We start from the raw sequence: 22,357 nt of genomic DNA on the forward strand, positions 1-22,357 counted from the left end.
CATTATCCCATTAGAGGGCTTCTCGAGTGATGTCTCAAGCGGAGTGCCCTTCCGCCAACAGCGGCATGAGGAAGTAACTACAGGGCTTCACCTTTACCTTTTGACCTGGGCTTCATGGTGGAAAGTACAAACTTCACTGTGCATGAGAACTCGGATTGATTCCGCCCAGGATTTGTACTGTAGGTTCTCAGTGGAACTGACTCAGTGCTCAAATATAGGCATGGCATTTAGCACTTGAGCTATTCAGCTGCATCTCATATTAATACTTTTAAGGCATGCCCCCAATCATAAATCCTTCCTGAGCAACACGGCAAGGCACACTTGGAAGCATTTCTAAATTAAAGTGTGCGTGCGTACGCTGCACATTGCTAAACATGTGTGATCATCGTGTGCGAGATGAAAACCAGCACGACACGTCAAAACGGTGTGGGATGTGTACAGGAAGCTTCATGCAAGGGGAAGCCGGGAAGGCATTTGTATTTCAGCAGACACACTCTGCATTAAACAGGTTAAATGCACACGGACACAGCATATTTATTAATCAGATAAGACAAATTGGATGGCCTGACGGCAGTGACAGCCGGGAAGGTGGTGGTCTGATAGAAATCAGTAGTCGCAGCCCTTGTTAGAGACATCCTCTATCACTCAATAGGTAAATCATTAGACTTAATTATGGTAATAACAGGCATAAAGACAGATAGTTAATAAAGGCAATAGCTTATCCATGCCATCTGCCGTACATCCTTCAAGCGCATAACAAACACTTTTTTGTTCCTTTCGTATTCGGCGATGTAATTGCCTACAAAGAACGCGGACCAGTATCATGTTCTGTTCCTGCCTTGGTTCAGAAGGAATTTAGCATGGGCATAGGCCCCACTGCAAGCGTGTCTGTAGGGAATAGCGGCTGGCTTGTGGTGTTGGCTCTGCGTTTAAAGAGGCAGAGGACAAGCGACTATTAAAATTCTGCCCAAGGTAAAACCTGAAACACTAGCAATTATAATTAACTCAGTTTCCGTTGCACAATCGTAATAGTATGCTTGACTAAAATTCGCATATTAAATCGTTGGCAATGAATAGCAAGATTCAGGCTTTCATTTTAATAAAGTCAGGTGCAAAATGCACATCTATCTTATATTGTGACAACAAGCGCTGGAGGATTCCCACAGGAATCGCATGCATTTGTCCAACGATTCCACGCTGGCTGATTCCTGTAGGAATCGCGCGTCTTTTTGGGGCCATTCCCATGTTAGCATCTCCATTCACTTCAATGGAATTCTAACAGGGAATCGGCCCTGGAAGAGCCACGCAATAGCATGATATTCCATTGTGATTCTATTGCAAAAATGTTGCTTAGCTAAATTTAAGCTTATTTACTTGTCTCTAGCATTCCTGGCCAGAATAGAAATCCAGACCAGCCTGAATCGTCTTTGAGATGCGTTTTCCCGACGCGCAGTACTGGGAATTGGCCATATTACTGGACATCAAGGCCGGACTCGGCATGGTACTTATACCTCTGCCTCCGCACTGCTAAGTAGGATGTATTGTATCGAGGGTCACTTGGGTCAACGTTCAGATAATTACGTATTTCTTTGGATGCTGTTTATTTGCCTACAATTTTTTTTTCGTAAAATCACTGTAAATTAGTTCAAACAAAAAAGGCATCCCAAAGAAGGCCAGGGCAAATATTTGCACCGGTTTTTTTTTGTTTGCATAAAAAATGCATTTGAGACTCAGTCATTGGTTAAGAAGGATAAATATTTACGTCCGTATGAATGGAATCATTTATTCTCCTTCCAGCTGGAAGACCCAGTGATTGTTGGTTCAGTGAAATAAAATTAAAAGCATTACTTGTTGCATCTACACGTGTTTTTTGTTCAACCTTGCAGCCGCGAAACAAATGCTCTCACCACAGCGCCACTTACTTGCATCTTGCTGTTGTTGCTGGTGGTGATTATGAGAAGAATATAGATGGTGAAAGTTGGCAGAGGTGCACCCCTGCAATTGATTGCTCAGCACTACTGGCGGCAGAAGTGCACCCACGAGAGGGAGCTCCAGAGAGCAAATTGAGTGGCGGTTAGCTGGCCAAACATCTTGGAAGAGAATAATAATGATAATTATATCCACAGTAGTAGGATTGATAATAGTAATGAAAATGACAGCTTAATTTAATCTGGAGCTGCCCGGGGCTGAGCTCCGGGAGAGCTTAGGAAGGGTCCTGATGGTTTTAAGTTTTGGTGCCTCAGAAGATATTCATTGAGAGAGCAACACCTGCTGATAACATTATCGTATTTTCTACATTCATTTAACAAATTCCTTCCCCTCCTTCCTGGCCCCCCCTACCCCCCACCACTTTCTACCGCCCTCCCCAACCCTTTAACCGTCTCCCTCCCGCAACTCTCCATCTCCCCGATGTCGTCGCGACGTGGTGGTGGCGGCGGGGTCATCGCGGCGACCCCCCAAGGCTTCTCGGCCCTCTCGCTGGGCGACCAGATGTCGCTGCTGCAGAGCGCGTGGATGGAGGTGCTGCTGCTGGGCGTGGCGTTCCGCTCGCTGCCCTACGAGGACGAGCTCGTGTACGCCGAGGACTTCGTCATGGACGAGGAGCTGTCGCGGCTCGCCGGCCTCCTCGACCTCAACTCGGCCGTTCTGCAGCTCGTGCGCAAGTACAAGGCCCTCAAGCTGGAGAGGGAGGAGTTCGTGGCACTCAAGGCCATCGCGCTCGTCAACTCCGGTAAGGGACGCGCGGCGATGCGGGGGTGCGCGTCTGTTCGTTGAAAATAACGTGTGGCCCTTTTGTGCGCGTGTGCGTATGTGTGTTGAACTTCTTTCGCACCGTACGTGGCCAACTGTGCTAATCGAAGGTGTGGGAATGGGGGGGACCCTGTTATCGGTCCACTCTGCTGGACGAAGGACCGCCTGATGCCGTGTCGGTCTCCGATATTGTTGAACGCACGAGCAAGTATGAGCGGGCCTTTAGGGTCATTTGTAATGCGAGTGTGGACTTCCGGGTCAGGCCACGTGTTGAGCATTTCGTCGGTCAAACGTTCGCCGCTCAAGCCTTTGTCGCCACGCGGCAGCAGTATTACGTGGGAGGTGAAGGCGAGAGAGGAGATGTTGAGCACGCAGACTAACCATACATGACCACGCTGCCCACTGCAGGTTCGTAAATGTAGAGGGGCTGGGACTGATGTTAGCCATGGCTCGGAATTGAACTTAGCGATGCGGTTCACTGTCATTTTCTCTGACAACTGCACCACTGGCGATGTAATTCAGTGATGCAAAAGTCGAAATCAAGTCAGAAGTGGTTGAGTGTTATTTCTGCAAGGAAACTCGTGAATGCGAGTGGATGCTACTGAAATTCTGCACGAATATACTTGCTGTGCTGCCTCTTTCAGGCGGCTCACTTGCCCCGTGGGTGAGTGCGTGTCACATGCACACAACGGCTGTGCCCACGTGGATCCACGATAACCTGCGTCTAAGTTGCAGGATCACCACTGTCACACGCCACCACACGCCACAAGAAAGAAAAGTACAAATTGTGCTCTTGCCATGAAAAAAAAAATCAAGCAAATTTGATGTAATTCATCTTATTAAAATGTGTATCATTTAGTAGACACATCGATGGAGCTAGATAATGGTTACATAATTACCCCCTCTCGATGTTGGAAAATTGTGCGTGTTCTTTTTTGTTTGTTTTCCAAGCCACACTAGCCACCATGGGAAAGTATTTCACCACCGGGCACCACGGTGGTGAGATGTTAACTACCTCGCCCGGTATACAGGAGGTCGTGGGTTCGATCCCGACGCCTGTATATTTGGAGTTTGCATGTTCTCTCCGTGGTCGAGTGGATTTTTCTCTGGGCCCACCGGTTTTTTCCTCCACACTTAGAAACGTGCGTTTCGAGTATTTGGCTGCTATAAATTTCCACATTTTAAGCCACTTTGTTGAGCGATCATTCGTGGCCAGGTCACTTCTGACAACGAGCTGCACAGTTATAGCTCAGTGGGCCTTACCTGGTAAATAAACACTGTTTTTGTTTACAATGATCAAATAAACCTGACAACCCTATATGGCAGAGCGAGGCCCTGATTCAACAGTCGTTCAACAAAAAGGATGTACAGATGCACGGCGTTTATGCAAATACTAGCTTCACTGACAGCAACACAGACAAAGATCCCCCTATAGCCTTAACAGGCTGTTGGAGCAAGTGCTGTTAGCGAGTAGCACTTATGAAGGCCGGCACAGCACACAAGGGGGTGGGTGGCCAGCCCCAAGCCCGACCGCCTTTGTCTCCCCAATGGCAATATTTATACACTGCACCAGGTACTCATTTGAGGGTAAGTCGACCTAGGGGAGGTCCAGGACCGGTTCAGATAATAGTCCCTGGTGTTTTCTGCGAGTGGGAATCGAACTTGGATTCGCTGGGTTTGTAGTGCAGTGCACTAAATCGCTACACTACCGTCCCCCCCTGATCGCAACATGCACACTCACATAACCTGTGCTCTCAAAGGTCTTCAGTACCTAATAATACTTGCAAATGAGCCACACTCAGACCAAGTGGTGTTCCACTTAGCCAGGTATAAAGTTTCAGTTGAATACCACGCAAATTGCTCCTTTGTTCACTGAAGTTCTTGTTTTGAAATTGCCGTTGTTGGCCTGATCTCTAAGGTATATTTCTAAAGCGTTCCCTGATATTCTTGGTCCTGGTAGCCAGCTAGTGGCCTCTCCTGAAATTACATGCCCATGTTTAAACTGTACGGAGATATTGAACATTGCACGAGTTGGCGACATCTGAGTTTCTTCAAATAGCAGGCAACCTGCACGCATGTCTGCACACACACGACAGCAGCCACCATTCATCAGTAAGCGGTGTTGACATCACCATGGTGCTTAGGCCAGGCTAGTTTCACTTTTTAAGCGACATGAGGTGACAAAGGTTCGCTGGCACTATCCTACGGAACCAAATGTGTGTTTTTTTTTTCGCTGACAGATCAGGTCGGCTGACAGTTTCCACCACCTGCTCTCCCCCACTGTGCCAGTTTTCTCAATGTGAGCTCACCTGACGCTCTGGTCGTCGTTATTGTGTGAGCCTCATTTCCCCTGCCTCCTTGCTGCTAACAGCAGCCTGGGAAACATCATTCATGAGCCTTCCTCCACAGAGGTCGATCCTGACACCACTGGTGGTTGCAGCTGTTTCCAAGTCCACGCAGCTCAACTTCCCCCCCTGTGCCACAACTGACCGTCTCATCGCGAGCTCAAGGCCATGCAATTTTTTGCCCCCTCTGTCCAGTAAAACAAAGGCTGTCTGGTGGACGCGAAACATTTATTTGAACAAACAAAATGCGTTGACTCAATCGGTGACTGTCATCGTCTTCTGCATAAGGGATATAAATAAGTAATTATGCCCGTAATTGCCCGTACACCCATAGGCAGTGGCTATTCAATTGGCAGTCATTTTACTTTGTGTTGAAACATTTAATTTCACAGAGTAGAGGATCATTTAATAAAATAGAGGCTTCTAGTCACCCGTCGTATATGCACAGACACACAGGCACACGCCGACTGCAAAGTGCTCGCAAATAGGACGTGGTCCAAAATATAATCCACGCAATCAGCGATGTCTGGCTGCACTAATGGAGTGCCGGTGTCTACCCACTGCTACTCTGAAATGTTCCATTCCCCCACTCTAGCCCATAATATGCAGTGATGCCAACCCTTACAGTCTTACTTGAATGATAATGGGCATTGCCTTTGACACATTGTGAATGCCCCAAGCCAAAGTGATTTTTTTGTTTATTTTTTTGGCTCATACGAGCACTGAGGCGGTGCTCATCTCCAAATTCACAGCCCCTGAGCCAGTTAGGTGGAAATTCCACGTTCTTATGGAGTGGTTGAGCTAATCCCATTGGACGAACCACCGGTGACTTACCCACAAAGTGTTACCCACTTTATTGACCCCCTTCCCACCGGAGGGTTGATGGGCTGAGACAAGCCCCAACCAGGATTTGAACCCACAACCGCTCGCTCGGCCAGAGCCACCTGACTGTATAAAAAGTTGAACTAATGTTGTCTCTTGTTACAATATCATTTGCACCTATATTACTATGAAAAGGAATAATTTGGCTTTCATGGTAACACGCTAATGCCATTAAGAAACAATGACTTTTCCCAGGGAGACCTATGCACACATAACAAGGATTGGAAATCCATTGTTATATAATTAATGTGATTTGGGTTCTTACCTGAACATTGTTTACTCTTGCCGCTAATAGGTTTAGGTTATGATTAGATTAGGAATGCATGTGTTTGAACTCAGCAGTGGAATGGGGCCTTTGCCAGGTAAGGCCCAGTAAGTGACCTGGCCACAAATGATAGCTCAACGAAGTGGCTGATTCCGTGGAATTTTTATAGCAGCCAAATTCTCTAAACGCGTGATATTTATTCTACCACGGGGAGAGAGAGACAGACACGCAAACTCCAAATATACAGGAGTCTGGGTCGTGATCGAACCCATGACCTCCTGCATACCAGGCGAGGGAGAAAACATCTTTCCACCGTTAAATGTTTAAGGGTTTCTCCTGGACCAGACCCCATCCCCCTTCAGTAACCCAATGCAAAGTGACGAGGTGACCACAGTGATGACTCCGTATGCCCCACCAACAAACCCCACCCCTCTCTGCGTCTCTCTGCTGCGCCCAAAAAAAAAAATGCCGCGTGTCACCAACTTCCTTGGCTTCGTGCCTAATCCTACCTAACCCCTGACAGCGACAGATTAAGCTTTGAAAGTATCACCTGAAACCACCAATGTGAATTCACAGCATCAAAAGTTTGGTTGTGTGTGTATGCGTGCGCAGACGGGCATGTGTGTGTGTGTAAACATCGCCAGGAATGCTACCATTAGGTGTCAACAGCTGAGTTGTTGAACTCCGAGTGGCTTGCTGTAAATCATGCCCACGTGACATCCCCTAGCGTTGTACTCCTACGGTCAAGCCTCTCTGACCACATCCAATCCCCGACCATCTCGTCACACCTCCTCTGCAGGCAATGGTCGAGTTGCCAAGAGTTTGACATTTGGCCCAAGCTGTTCGGGTTCCAGTCCCCAGTTTCCACTGGCTTCAACCGCAACTTTGGATGAGGTGGTGGCGCTCGGCATAAGCACTGGCGGAGCCAGTGGTGGGGGGGGGGGGGGGGGTGGCACGTGCTCCCCCCCCCCTAATGATCCGATTGAAAGCCCTAATTTCGATAGGATCATTGGGGTTTATTAGTAATAAATCGGCATTTTGCGACCCCCACTGCCACTGTGTGGCATATTATTACGTGCCAGGGACTTTATGAGATGAGAGGACAATAGTCCGAGTCCACAATTGGCAATAAGTAACGGCAAAGCAGTTATAAGTGACTCACGGAATTGTGCGCAGTTGCGTCTACAGGACACGACTTCCCTGAAGGCATCAACACCTTCAGCGAGCACGATGCCGATCACACAACGCGGTTCGAAGTCGACCCTCGATCGATGGCTCCGCCGTCGCCGCACACGCGTCAAATAAAAAGCAAGGGACAAGTCCTTACTTACTAACAACTCCTCTATCATTTTTATTGCTGGAGAGATTGCCCCCCTATCTGAAAATCCTGGCTCCGCCATTGGGCATAAGCAACCCTAAGCAAATGCGTGGGGGGTGTACCCCAAGTGGCCCAAGGTGGAGCCCCAGATTAATGCGAGAAAATATACAGGGGTTTTTTTTTTACGTTTGATCGCGTAAGTATGTAAATATATCGTTAAACCCGCCACCACCCGACACATGCAATTAGTAAACTTTGTCACGTGAACAGAACGTGGCCAATTCGTTACTAGTACAGCACACCGGTGTGTTGGAGAGCGGAGCCACAACATTTACAATCTGAGTGCTATAATAAACGTTGACAAGACGTATATAAAAAAATAATAAACGCAGGTTAACCCTCTTGTTTCTATCTTGTCCGCATCTCCGTTCTGTCGTCTCACCACATCCGCATTGGACAGCTGCGGAGGAGCGCTTCATAGCTCGGCGGAGTCCCCCAGATCAAATAGAGAATGTGACGCTAATTATTGCTGTTGTTTACGTGTTCCTTTCTGTCATGAACTCTCATATCGTTGTATTGGTCGCAAAAGCCTGCGTGTTGAACTGATCATTATATCTGTCGATATCTCTTTTTTCATCTCATTAATATTTTCTCAATGTAAAGCCCCTCCCCAAATAAGGATAGCTTCAAGCCCTTTATGGGCAGGCACAAGCACTACCACGGGCTTTGAATAACTGCACAGTGGTCCTGTTGGCAGATTGCTCAGCAACTGCTCGGGGTATCAGCGCATCACGACAACGCTTTGAAGGTAATTCCGCCAAGGTATTGGGAGGGTTACTTTTTTGACAAGTAATCAGTGTTCACAATTCAAGACTTCCATCGCAGCGAACGCCATTGATGATACTGCAACATCACCAAATCACTGCCTTCCTCACTGCAGCATTTGGCAGCTGTTGCAAAGTAGATCGAATGCATCCCAGGTGTGTGTGTGTGTTTTTTTTCTTCCTGTTGCGGATTCCCAATTAATCTCGGTGTCTACTCCGTTGTCTGTCTCAGTCGCCTGCCTCTCCTTCATCCTGCACGCAGTGCTCACAACTTCCTCACACCACCTCGTAGTTACATCCGTAACACTGGCCTCAATTCTCGTCCGAACTTTGTAGCCGGTGAACGCTATCATGCCCCCAGAATTCCTGGCATCATCCGCATTCGCACTTGTTTAAAGTTGAGAAGTTTTATGTCTAATTTCTTTGTTTGAAATCCTCGGGGTGTCAGCTACTGGATCAGTTCTCTATCAATCACCTGACCATGGCATTTTTTTTTTATTTACTAATGATTTTTTTTACATTCAGCAACATTTTGCGATTACCCAATTGCTCTTTTTTTTACACAAATGTGTGCGTCGAGTAGCTTTTATCTCAGAAATAACAGCACGGCATTATACATTAGCCAATCTTGTTCTATCATTGCACATTGTAGATAGGGCTTCACCTGTATGCAATGGCTGCCTAATATTCTCCGTTTAACCCAGACAGGTGGCATGATCATATCTCATTTTGTTATTATTATTGTTGTTTGAAATACAGTCGCATAAAGTAAATCATCTGATACGTGCTGAGTAACAGTAATCTGATGACGTTATTTGTAACCAGCTCTCCCCGTCAAAAGAGACATTCCCCCAACAGTCGCTTACCCAGTTGCAAAATGGAAACTTGTCATTAAATTTCTCTACTCCCTTCTATTTTTTTCTCCCAAAGCTAAACCAGAGGGCATGATGAAAGCCTGATTCTGCATTCTTCAGGGAAATATAAATATGCACTTCATTACGATTGCAACTTTGAAGCGAAGAATCTTTACAAGAAAGCAGAGCTGTAATAATCACATATTCAAGCAATATGATTACGTATTTTTGCATGTTCAATAGAGTGTGCAATTTGGCGGTGATTTAACAAGTGTAATTAATTTCCAGCGATTAAAGATTTTGTACAAATTACTTGGGTTCATCATTTATTCATTTTTTCCTTTGTTAGCTGAGATAGATGCTGTCAAGTAAATTGGAGCAAAATTGTCTATGTCATTGATACAATAGCCAAGGAAACGAAGTTCATTTTATTATTTGAGATGTTAACTACTTCGCCTGGTATGCGGGAGGTTATCTGTTCGATCCTGACCCTGACGCCTGTATATTTTGAGTTTGCACATTCTCCCCGTGGTAGCATGGTTTTTCTTGAGGTTCTCCGGTTTTTTCCTCCGCATTAAGAAACGTCCGTTTAGTATATTTGGCTGCTATGTATTTCCACATGATAAGCCACTTCGTTGTGATGGGCAGATCACTTCTGAAAGAGATCTATATAGCTCAGTGGGCCTTACCTTCTTTAAAATAGAAACATTCATAAAAGCACTGCAACTCTGAACGTATTGTGTGTACTTTATAATTTTAAATAAAAGCAGGTTGGCCGGATGGCAGTGAAGGTTACGAGCACAGAGCTGGCACCGCAGAGCGTTTACATTTGGGTTTGAGCGATTCGGCAAATCAACATGCCCACAGAGTCAATAATATAAGCACCAATTTATATATATGTAGTGGTCGACTTGACGAGGGCAACTTTCTTGTTTTCTCCGACACCACTTTTATTACAACTCTTCACATTACGTCTGTGACTCCGTCATTCCGCTTAGCCGCAGCTCGCTCGCCACGCTCCGCCAGTCTCGCTCACTCCGCTTCCTCCCCTATCCCTCACTGTCCCTCTGCGTCGTCCCTGTCTCTCTTTGTCGCTCGCTGTCTCTGTCTCTCTCCATCGCTCGCTGTCTCTGTCTCTCTCCGTCGCTCGCTGTCTCCTGCTGTATCTCCATCTCTCTCCCGCTGTCTCTCTCTGTCTCTGTCTCTGTCCCACGCTGTATCTCTGTCTCTCTCCGTCTCTGTCTCACGCTGTATCCCTGTATCTCCTGCTGTCTCTCTCTGTCTCTGTCTCATGCTGCATCTCTGTCTCTCTCCCTCTCTGTCTCATGCTGCATCTCTGTCTCTCTCCCGCTGTCTCTGTCCGTCTCCGTCTCACGCTGTATCTCTACCTCTCTCTGCTTGTCTCTGTCTCTCTCTGCTCGTCTCTGCTTGTCTCTGCTTGTCTCTGCTTCTCTCTGTCTCTCTCTGTCTCTCTCTCTCTGCTTGTCTCGGCTGTCTCTGGTTGTCTCTGCTTCTCTCTGTCTCTCTCTGCTTGTCTCTGCTCTACTGCTAGCCTGTTCTGTCTCCTATGTCTTCACTCCGGTTCTCCCCGACCTGCTTCGTTCCAGTCCCAGCGACAACTCAACTCGTTCTTCCCGTCTCCCGAATTTATCCCCGTTCTCATTACCAACCAATTAATTAGCCCGCGTCCCCCCCCCCCCCGCACCTGTTACTTGCCCCCCTCTATTCCCAGACATTCTGGCGCCACCTCGCCCTTGACAACAACCGAAGCCAATCACAGCAGTGCATCGCTCTCCAGCTTAATGTGCCCGTCATTACCGCAGTTTCCTGCCGCCACACCTGGCCGGCCCGACGTAACCCCACCGTCCATAACTCCCGCGTCTTTACCATTCCGCCCTGTATGCGCGTGTTAATCCACTACATATATACGAGGGTTTTCACGACCAATATTACGATTCATAATCTGTTTCTCTTGGGTTAGATCGTCGTGCAGGTACATTGTCGATATTTAATTATAACTCTCTCCGTTGCCCGAGAGAGCCAATTCAATCAAGTTGTCACGTGGATAAACTAGCCTCTTGCTGTGGTTTGTTTGTCGGACAAATCGGGGAACGTTGAAAAGCAAGCGACGTCTTTTTTAACAATTTTTACACGCGACGTTTTGCTGGAGACCTCATCCGGATCATGAGGCGCTCAAAGCATTGAGAGAGCCGAGCTTTTGTTGGCAATTCATCGATGCTGAATGTAATCTCGCGCGCGAAAAACGCCGTCCACAAATCGTCAGCAAAACTTTGCTTGCTTTTGACCGTTCCTCCTTCGCTTGTGCTGATAAACCCAATCAGTGGGCACGTTTTCCCGCGTGACAACTTGAGCAGATTGGCTCTGTCGGGTGGTGGAGGGTTATTGTAAAAACAAAAAATTGCATTATACCAATACGATATAACGCGAAAAATAAATAACTATGAATCAAAATAAGTACCACTTATTGGGATGTCAACAGTGGTCATCCTATGGAGATACTTGACCCCGCCACAGCAACATAGTGCAGTGGAATCTGCATATAAGCACATGTGCTTATGTTACACTGATGGGGAGGGGGAAGGTGTAAAGAACATTCTGATACAAGCACACAACTTCGATAATAAGCACAAGTGGGCCTTGCTTCCAATGGGGTGTGCTTGTATACAGCTTCTACTGCTGCTACGGCAATCTGTACTCAGCCCTGGCAACGGTGATGCACACCACCGGACGAACGTTCATCGGAGCATGGACAGACATCGACTTTTTGTTGTTGTTGTTTTTAACCGCAAACGGTTACACCAGAACACTGATCCAAAGCTTAACTTGTGCTCACATCACCTGTTAAAGCCTAACGGCTTCAAAGCCGCCTATGGTGGGACCATTATGCTTCCTTGCCCCACAAGCCGGAGACGTATAGATCTGTCACCACAGCTCCCCCCCCTGTGCTGTCAGATGAGCTCAGTTCCACCTGCTGAGCTAAACAGCTGCTTAGGCTTTTCCGTGGACTCCGGAGCAAGTCCCCTCTGTACGAATCAATTTCTCCCAGACAGCGGAAGGGAACAAAAGACGAGTGATTTCTAGCCCCCTTTGCAGCCATTCATGGATGTCGACCGCGGAAAAATCAGCGTGGCAGGCTGTGCACAGGCCTCATGTGCCGTATTCACTGTATCATGAGACGCACTTTATTCACCCCCTGTTATTTAAAGCTGCAAGGGTTTGTGGGTCCATCTTACAACCCAGTAGGCGTGTGTAAATTTGTTGAGTATGGGGAGCAGTGGCACGGTGGTTAGCATCCTGGCGCCACAAATCCCCGCCGTCCAAGTTCGATTCCCGCTCACGGCCAAGAACAGTGGCGAATATATAAACCAGTCCTGGGCCTCCCCTAGGTCAACTCAGCCTTGCATGAGTACCTGGTGTGATGTGTAAGCATCAGCCCTTGGTGAGACAAAGGTGGCCGGACGTGGCATTGGCCACCCACCACTTTGTGTACCGTGCTGGCCTTTGCCAACAGGACTGTTAAGGTTGATACGGGGGACCAGTGTCTTTGTTTTCTATATGATTTAAATTGACATATTAACAAAACATACTCTTGGTTGCGACATCTGTATGGGGCTTTTTGTTTTAGTGGCTTCACGCAATGGAACCTATTAACCTCTCAGTAAGAGACAATCTTGATGAGTCGAAGCATAAAAAAGGCCTTAGTTTTTCAATAATCACCACCGTTTGAGCAATTCGGGGGCCAAAATAATCTATGACATTAGTAACACCAACATATAATATGACAGAAAGGTTGTTGTTCTATCCCGTTGGATATATTGGTGGCTAGAACTGTTCGTAAGCACCTATTAAACTTAAGGTCATGGGATAGGCAAGCACCATGCATGCCTTGCCAACTTTGTCTCCCGATGGCTCATGTTTACACGCCCACTATCGGATGCTAATTGTAGGATGGTGCTAACATAACCTATATCATCAGGTGCAGAGGTAGATAGCGGGGGTTAGCAGCGTGCACGGCTGGGAATTGGTCAAAGCGGATTCTCTGAACCGAATGCAAGATTCACACCGCCCCAACACTGCCTTTCGCAACCAGCCATGCGCACAAATCCATGAACACTTGAGAAGTGCATGTAACTGGGTTTACCTGCAACATTATTATTCAAGATACAATATTAATTTACACACAACAGGTGGAATTACTGCGATATCAGGTTTCCCATAACTTTGTGATTGAATTTCACGATGTTATTGTATTGTTGTGATTTGTTCTACCCACTAATTAAAGATTACTCAAAATGTCTTTAGCTCCATTTCACGCGAGCAATTTTAATAATTGCAACTTTATTCTCTGTAACGTATGTCAGTTACACAATAAATAATTTAACTGTATTCGAAATCGATGAGCTCATATAATCACTATGCTGCCAATTACTCGGGAAAAAAATAGCAAATCACTCATGAAATGGTTCATAGCTGTTTATTGCCATATTTTAACTTATTGTGCTTCCTTTATTATCCCATAAATATCTGATCAGGAAATAAATTATGAAAAAAATGTAAATGAGCAACGGGTAATCACGGTATAATTCTCATTAACAAAACATACGACACGATTACCGTCCAATTATTATAGCGAATTATTTATTGCAGGATCGCCATGGCACAGAAACCCAAGTTGTGACCGATACGCAGAATAACAAATTAATAACAATAATACACACAATTTGTAAAGTGCACTTTTTTCACCAAACACGGAGCCAGAGCTCAAAGTCCCTCATATATCAACCTGAACAGGTTAGAGTTTGAACGGATGAGAGCCTGGACAGGTGAGAGCCTGAACGGGTGAGGGCCTGGACAGGTGAGGGCCTGGACAGGTGAGGGCTTGGATAGGTGAGGGCCTGGACAGGTGAGAGCCTGAACAGGTGAGATCCTGGATATGTGAGAGCCTGGACGGGTGAGAGTCTGAACGGGTGAGGGCCTGGACAGGTGAGCGCCTGGACAGGTGAGGGCTTAGATAGGTGAGGACCTGGACGGGTGAGAGTCTGAACGGGTGAGAGCCTGGACAGTTGAGAGACTGAATGGGTGAGAGCCTGGACAGGTGAGAGCCTGGATAGGTGAGAGCCTGGACAGGTCACATTCTGGACAGGTGAGACTCTGAACTGGTGAGACTCTGAACAGTTGAGAGCTTGAACGGGTGAGAGCCTGGATAGGTGAGGGACTAGACAGGTGAGAGCCTGGACAGGTGATATTCTGGACAGGTGAGAACCTGGATGGGTGGCAGCCTGAACGGGTGGAAGCCTTGAGCTGCTGCTGGTGGATAGTGTGTGGATGCTTTGAATGCTCAGTCGGAGAGAGTTCTAGGTGACTGTTCAGCTCGCGGAGAAATGTTGCTTAGCCAAGTTAAATTCTGGTTTTGGGTACGATGAGCAAGTTGCGAGATTAACTCCATAGGAAGCGGCGGTCAGCTTTGGCCATTGAAGTGAGAAGGATTGAGAGGTATGGCGTGAATACGTACATTACCTTTCGGCCTAAACATTGTTGGCCAGCCACCTCTTACGTAGGTTAGAAAGCTTTGAGGGCATATAAGTCTTACAGACTGCAAAGCGGAACTCCTAATTTTAGCTCATGTGGTCAGTGTTAACACATTGCTGAGCATAATCACAGGAGTGCTTTGATCAGTAGCGAATGTCTAAGTTGGTCACGCTAATTTTAGGCCGTGGGAATATCCAGTACAGTTGCGCTCGTCAACTGTGACAGATCACCAATATCGGTCACATTTGCGTGAGCAACGTTGAATAACTGGCATCGAGGTAGTTAATGCACATTACACGGCGGTCGTGCCAGTGAGTACGAGTTGAAACAATTCGATTCTATTCCTGCGCATGGCAACATGTTTAGGAGCTGAACACTAGCCACGAGAGAGGTTGCGGGAGACAGTTCGTACATATAGTTGTGTTATTCCTCCATTGAAGGAGTGCACACTGCAGTAGTTTACAATGTGGTGGTCCACTATGTGGTGGTCTACTGCATGGTGGTCTACTACGTGGTGGTATACTGCGTGGTGGTCTACTACGTGGTGGTCTACTACGTGGTGGTTTACTACGTGGTGGTCTACTACGTGGTGGTCTACTATGTGGTGGTCTACCACGTGGTGGTCTACTATGTGGTGGTCTACCACGTGGTGGTCTACTATGTGGTGGTCTACTATGTGGTGGTCTACTACGTGGTGGTCTACTACGTGGTGGTCTACTATGTGGTGGTCTACTACGTGGTGGTCTACTATGTGGTGGTCTACTATGTGGTGGTCTACTACGTGGTGGTCTACTATGTGGTGGTCTACTATGTGGTGGTCTACTACGTGGTGGTCTACTATGTGGTGGTCTACTATGTGGTGGTCTACTACGTGGTGGTCTACTACGTGGTGGTCTACTACGTGGTGGTCTACTACGTGGTGGTCTACTACGTGGTGGTCTACCACGTGGTGGTCCACTATGTGGTGGTCTACTGCATGGTGGTCTACTACGTGGTGGTCTACTACGTGGTGGTCTACTATGTGGTGGTCTACCACGTGGTGTTCTACTACGTGGTTGTCTACTACGTGGTGGTCTACCACGTGGTGTTCTACTACGTGGTGGTCTACCGCGTGGTGTTCTACTACGTGGTTGTCTACTACGTGGTGGTCTACTGCATGGTGGTCTACGGCCTGTTGGTTTACTGCGTGGTGGTCTACTATGTGGTGGTTTGGGTTGCAGGGCCACATTCGCACCGTGGACTGAAACAATTGGAATGCTTCTCCCCATTCGCCACCACCTCCGTTCACCACCCATGTCCACCCAGCAGTGGAAAGTACGGTACAGCCACGGCTAGTCAATCTCCAGGTTCCACGTGCGGTGGGTTAAAGTGTGGCTACTTCCAAGACGTCCGGCCAACGTGGTAGAATAAGCCAAGGAGCTCCCTCTAGTGGAGGCCCCTTCTGCCAGCAGTGGCATAAGTGAAATTTACAGCACTGCACCTTTACATTTATTGTTATATTAAGAGGGTAAAATACATAAACTAGTTTGTTTATTCATTGATACGTCAGTTTTTTTAATCTGCTCCATAATCCTTTATTCATATATTTTATCCGTATAAAAGTGATTACGTACCCTTTTATTTCAGAACTTTTGGGGTGTCGAGTTATGGTGTCTCACAGACTTCATTGTGTGCAGTGAAACCCCTAACCAGCTGGGCAACAACCAAAGTCTCGATGCTTAGTGAAGCTTTCCTGGATAAAATAAGGATTAAAATTAATAGTATTAACAACTTAGCAACCGTTAAATAAGATAGAAAAAAAACATTCTTCCCATATTTAAATATATAATAGATTATTTTTTTCGCGAGGGTTCTCGTTTTGGATGATTGGTGACTTGCCGAACAAATATTCCGGTTCCCGAACGAATACATTATGAGGTCGCACTCATTACACATAAAGTGCTTTCTACAAATTAAGCACAACACCTTGCTGATCTCGTCAAGGAGCATAAACCATAATAGGAACTCCGGTCATCCTCGCAGCAGCAGCTTTTGGCCAGCCATCGAACAAAGATTGTCACCGCATTGTGCCCTTTTAGATGTGCTTCTGCGACCGTCTGGAACGCTCTTCCTTTCGATATTAGGAAGCCACTGGAGTTATGCACTTTTATATCTAGATTGAAAACTCATTTCTGCAGAATTTATTTTCGTGTTTAGTTTGTTGTCCTTCCCCCGCACCTCCGATTAGCACGGTTGGCTACGTACGGTGTGAAAGAAGTTGAACATATGTACATACATACGGCACCACAACGTGGCTCAGGCAGAGCTATTCACTGGAAGGGAATGATGGCCGATGTCTGAGAATAATGACGTGGGAGTGGAATCCAAGGTAGGGAATGCGTCTGACCCAGGATGCCTGCCGGGGAGACGGAGCGATGAATTATCTTCCGTGTGCAGCCGTTTAAATGAGCACTAAATGTTGATGCTGGTTTAGAGCTCGCTTGCGTTGAACGATTCTGCACCTGCCAATTGCCAAGGTTGGCTACGTAGTGTGAAAGAAGTTCAACATTCGTGAATCTATAGGACCTTTTTTTGCCAGTATCAAAAACGATTAAAATAAATAGATACCCACTGCCTTACGTGTGTGTAACCAACACACGTCTCTCAATAAGTATATATTTGGTGTTTGAACACCTCAACACCCGTTTTATTGCCAGAAAGGGTAAAGCCTCTTCTCGTATTATTAATTCTGAATGTACGCTCACCCAGAAGGCCGTGCAGCTGACGGGATGTGTCAAAAAATGTGCCCTTATTTTTCGTACGTTGACGGAGGAGGTGCGTGGACGAGGCCAAACAAGCGCCGCTCAATTAAATATCGTTCGTCAGATGCACCGGTCACACCGCGCGGTGAGGTTAATTCGTTCGGCGGCTCGTCTCATCGCCACGCCAGTTCACTTTGCCTCTGCCTCCGTTGTTGGGCTCCCGCCCCACCCGCCCCGCCGCAGACTCCATGCACATCGAGGACGTGGAGGGCGTGCAGAAGCTGCAGGACGTCCTGCACGAGGCCCTGCAGGAGCTCCAGGGCAGCCAGCACGCGGAGGACCCGCGGCGCGCTGGCAAGCTGCTCATGACGCTGCCGCTGCTGCGGCAGACGGCAACGCGCGCCGTGCAGCACTTCTACTCCGTCAAGCTGGAGGGAAAGGTGCCCATGCACAAACTATTCCTGGAGATGCTGGAGGCCAAGGTGTGACCCCCACCTCCTCCCCCCCGCCGCCCCCCACCCCCCCCCCCGCAACCTGCCCGACAACAACGACAGCAGCAAACAACAACAACAACAACAATACGCACGCCTTTGTCTCGACACTGGAGGAGGAGAAGAAGAAGAAAAAAACAAGCTGATGTGCACGTGCGTGTATGTACGTGTGTGCGTATAGACTACGCGTCGCACGTACACGTGTCCACGTTTGTATCGTTAACAATGTATACCTGTGTGTTGGTACACACAAACACACACACGCGCAGCACACGCGTAAGGTGCGGCGAATAACAAAAGCAACGATATGTGTAATCGCGTTTCAGGTCTTCCAGCGGAAATAACAATAATCAAAGATTACAACCTCGTTGAACATATATACATATAAATTGACATTCTTGGGATGCTTAGTCCGCTGTTAATGAAATTAAGGTTCTTTGAGTCACCAAAGTGGCTGATGTGTAATGCAACAGCGCAAGTGTCGTTCAAGACAGGACGCCCGAGGAATATCTCCCGTAGCAGTGGACATTCTGCGAAATGTCGAGAGCCCTCCCCCTTGGGATCATCGTGCTGGAAGAGCTTCGTCATCTGGACTGGTGTTGAAGAAGAAGAAGAAGAAAACAAAACGACCGATGCGAGGAACTTATTTGTCCGTAAGATCCACGATCGGATCTGAAATTTTTGAGATCCGTGAAGAAGTTGGAAGGGGGTCGGGTGGGGGGTGTTTGCTGTCGGCCGCGACCTCTTAAACCCGGACCTTCCACTGGAGGCACACACGTCACCGTTTTGTAACACTCCGCCAGCGAAAGGTGTTGGCACGTTTCAGTCGTCCCCGTTACTAAGTGAACACTACTCTTCTGCCAAAACATAAGACAGTAATCGTCATGATAATGGGGGAGGGGGAAAAATGTCACAGGAATACCAATAGCAAAAAAAAATGAAGGACTTCTTGTGAGCCACGATGTTTATGCGGATTAATCCAGCAAGCCCTATGTGAACATCTGAAATTAAGTAACTTACGATCCACATATGCTTCACTCGGGCGTCAAAGTCTCGCCGTGGCTCCAACAAAAGCACACGAGCTGACACAAAATACGTTGCAATTAATTAGCGAAATGACACGTGACCCTTTTGTCCTCGGAGAATGATACGTTCAACTTTAAATACACACATATATACCTTCAAACTAATCTTTATACACAATATGGTTGGTTATAAAATTAAAAAGTTGTCATGTAAATATTACCAAAAAATATTTACTATTATTATAATATTCGATTTGAAATTGTCCCATCATTACCGGTTTTGTGGTACACTTGAATCGAGTAAGTCCAGTTGTGAATTTACACAAACAAATTGCTTATAGTAGAAACTCCCATTCCACCACTGTTTAGGCCACTGTGCAATCCCGGATCGCAATTGGTTGTATACCTTACATGGCTCTTGTTATAGTTTTTAATTTGGTACAATTAACTATTTTGCGTATGTTTTATGGAGAGAGCACACGTTGATTTATATATGCGAGGGTGGTACAGAACGTCCTGAGCCTAACATACACACAAAGGACATAATCCAATAAGAGCCGCTTATTCTTTTCACATAGTCACCCTCGATAACAAATGCATGTTTCATATCGTCTTCTAAAGACACTTTTATTTCCTCCGTAAATAACCTTTCAGGTTTCTCTGTACAGCCTCCATTCAGCTCATCGTGATCACAGTCATCATCCTCACCATCATCATCATCGTCAAACATCCTTATCATCATCGCTGTCGTAAGTGTCACCGTCACAGCCATCGCTATCATCACCACCATCGGCATCGTGTGGCAGTCAGTGGGAGCCAGGTCCGGAGAATAGCGAGGCAGCTCCTCGAATGGGCGATCCTTGACGGCAGCCTTTGTTGACGCTCTCGCGGCGCGTGCTGAGGCACTGTCCTGCAGAAGCCAAGGAGGTTTTCTCTCATTGACTCTTCCAACCGATCAAAGCGAGCACGCATCACAGTTGCGGCCTGTGATCATCTCCGCGCGTGGAAATCGGTCAATACGCACCGCACCTTTGGAACTCTGAAGCGCGGCGCTTATGATCTTGCCTGCATAGCACTCCGACTTGAACATCTTGAGCGCTGGAGAGATTGAGTTGGGGCCTGCGGTTGTTGCCGAACCGCCATCGTGGAAGAGTGGGCACCGCTGCATAGACTTGTAAATCCAGGTCTCCTCACTGGTAATAAGTCACCGTTAAAACTTGGTCCAGTCTGCCCTCACCAAGTCAGGATTGTCACGACAAGTTGTCAGATGTGTCCGTTTGTTGACCGAGTGCCAGAATTCTGGAGACTCAGCGTGCACACATCCTGATCGTTCCCAAGTGATGGTGCCAGATCTTTTCCACTGATCCCACACTATTGCCCAAAGCATCCATCGAACAAAATGCGGCCACTGCATCACGCGCTTTCAGATGCGCTTCTGCGGCCGCCTGGAACGCTCTTCCTTCCGATATTAGGAAACCACTGGAGCTATGCACTTTTCAATCTCGATTGAAAATTCAATTCTTTAGAACTGCTTTTTGTGTTTTAGTTTGTTGTCCTTCCCCCGCACCTCCGATTAGCACGGTTGGCAATGTACGGTGCTAAATAAGTTGAACATACATACATACACACAAAGTGTCAGCCGACTGGGCAACAGTAGTACAGCGATGGTCTTCCAAAAACCATGCCTGGCACAGCCTTGTTGTGTCCCTCCTTTCCCGCATTGACAACCTGCTCTTGACCCGGGGTCACCTTCACCGAGTCCGTCTGCCTTCACAACATTCTCCTGCCCACTGCTTTAACTGTCGGGACGGCCTCATTTTTCAACTCGTCGGCGGCATAAACGGTAACACGGCAATGCGGCCACACGTTTGAACTCCCCAAACTGGTGGCGTCGACAAGGCCGAGGACATCGTACGTGCACTGCGGTGGTCACGTGACACGCAATCAAGGCATTGCGGGAGTTGTGTTCTGTTTGCGTATATGACGGGTGTGCTCCCAGTAGCACACGTGACTTTGGGCCAGCGTTGACATGTGGTTAAAACCACTTGCCCAACGTTTCACGTTTGCTGGGCTATAACCCATACACCTTCAAAAATGCATTTGGAAGTTGAATTTGGTCCAATTGTCTCTAGGAGGCAACATTTTGCCGATAGCACAACGCATTGTTTTCTGATTTTCTTTTGCATCCATCATAGTCTACTTGCTGATTAATTAAGCATACGTAGGGAACAAAGCGAGCTAATATATTGGCGATTTCAGTATCCTCAACGTGGACTGTAAGTAGCCACAACATCAATGTTCTCTTTTATATCATTTTGGTATTCGGCTCAGAAATATTTGGACCACCCTTGTACAATACTTGAGACGTGGGCACGAAAATGGAGATTGCACAGATTAAGTCTAACTATCCATTATAACCACTGCACAAATACGGTTATCATGGTATCTGTTATAGAGCAGTATATATAACATAAGTAATTTGTCACAATAAAAGCCCACTGTGGAAAAAAAAAAACAAGAGGTAAAAAACTATGGAACGAATAAACGGAAAATGAAAACGCATTCAGACGCACACAGCACTATCAAATTGTCTGTTGGCATGAATACCGTGACATGTGGCTCTGTAAACTCATCGTGCAGTGGCAAAGACGACCTTTGACACTCATTTTGGATCCCACAAACTTTTTTAACCACTTTTCTTGAGTGGACGTTTGGCGCCCACAAATGTGAATTAATTTCCAGGGCTCTTATCAGTTTCTTTGAGCTGAATTGCCGCATTTGTGTGGGTGGCCGGGTGACTTGTGGTGCTAAATTTATTTTGTTCAATTCAGGGACATTGAGCCGGCACTTCTGAATGATGGTAGAAAGGTATTTTCGATATATGTGCCCCTGCCATGGCAATGTGGAATTTCCAACCACCGGATCAATTTACCGTGGAGTTAAAGCCTACCGTTGTGGAATGAGCAGCTTTACGAAATTAGATGGAGATCGGAGCGTTTATATGCACATTGAAGAACACGAGCTGTTGGCAGACAATGCTATACATCAAGTCCAGTTGAAAGTTATTGGAGAGCCAGCATGGAAACATTGGGAAGCCAAATACTATTGCCCATTTTTCATTCTGATGTAGCAGGGCTGACTCCAACAATGGAATGAACTTTGCTCCAAGTCAGATGCCTTTACCAATATTGGTTTGCAACGTCTCTCTACCCGGCAGAAAAAGAAAAAAAACTTTCACCCCTTGTGTTACATTTAATTGTGGTCGACAAAGGTCACACAGAGACTCATTTGGTTAAAACCCCTCTTTCTTT

At 46.9% G+C, this 22,357-nt stretch overlaps 1 protein-coding gene across 8 annotated transcripts in view; it reads left to right on the plus strand.

The window, feature by feature from the left end:
• The window catches only part of LOC116947176 (estrogen-related receptor gamma-like), a 404,855-nt gene extending 386,791 nt beyond the window's left edge, over window positions 1-18,064 (plus strand). For 7 of the 8 annotated variants that reach the window (XM_032962634.2, XM_032962633.2, XM_032962635.2 and 4 more), the window contains 2 exons: window positions 2,462-2,731; window positions 17,774-18,063. In XM_032962634.2, coding sequence (XP_032818525.1) covers window positions 2,462-2,731; window positions 17,774-18,018 — 515 coding nt within the window. In that variant the 3' untranslated portion in view covers window positions 18,019-18,063. Of the gene's footprint in view, window positions 1-2,461; window positions 2,732-17,773 lie in introns of all 8 variants that reach the window. The other variant, XM_076070555.1, reaches the window with a different exon arrangement.
• The last annotated feature ends 4,293 nt before the right edge of the window (window positions 18,065-22,357 follow it).

This window comes from Petromyzon marinus, chromosome 29 (genome assembly GCF_048934315.1).
Source record: "Petromyzon marinus isolate PM22_M1 ecotype Great Lakes invasive population chromosome 29, UKy_Petmar_22M1.pri1.0, whole genome shotgun sequence".
NCBI lineage: Eukaryota > Metazoa > Chordata > Hyperoartia > Petromyzontiformes > Petromyzontidae > Petromyzon > Petromyzon marinus.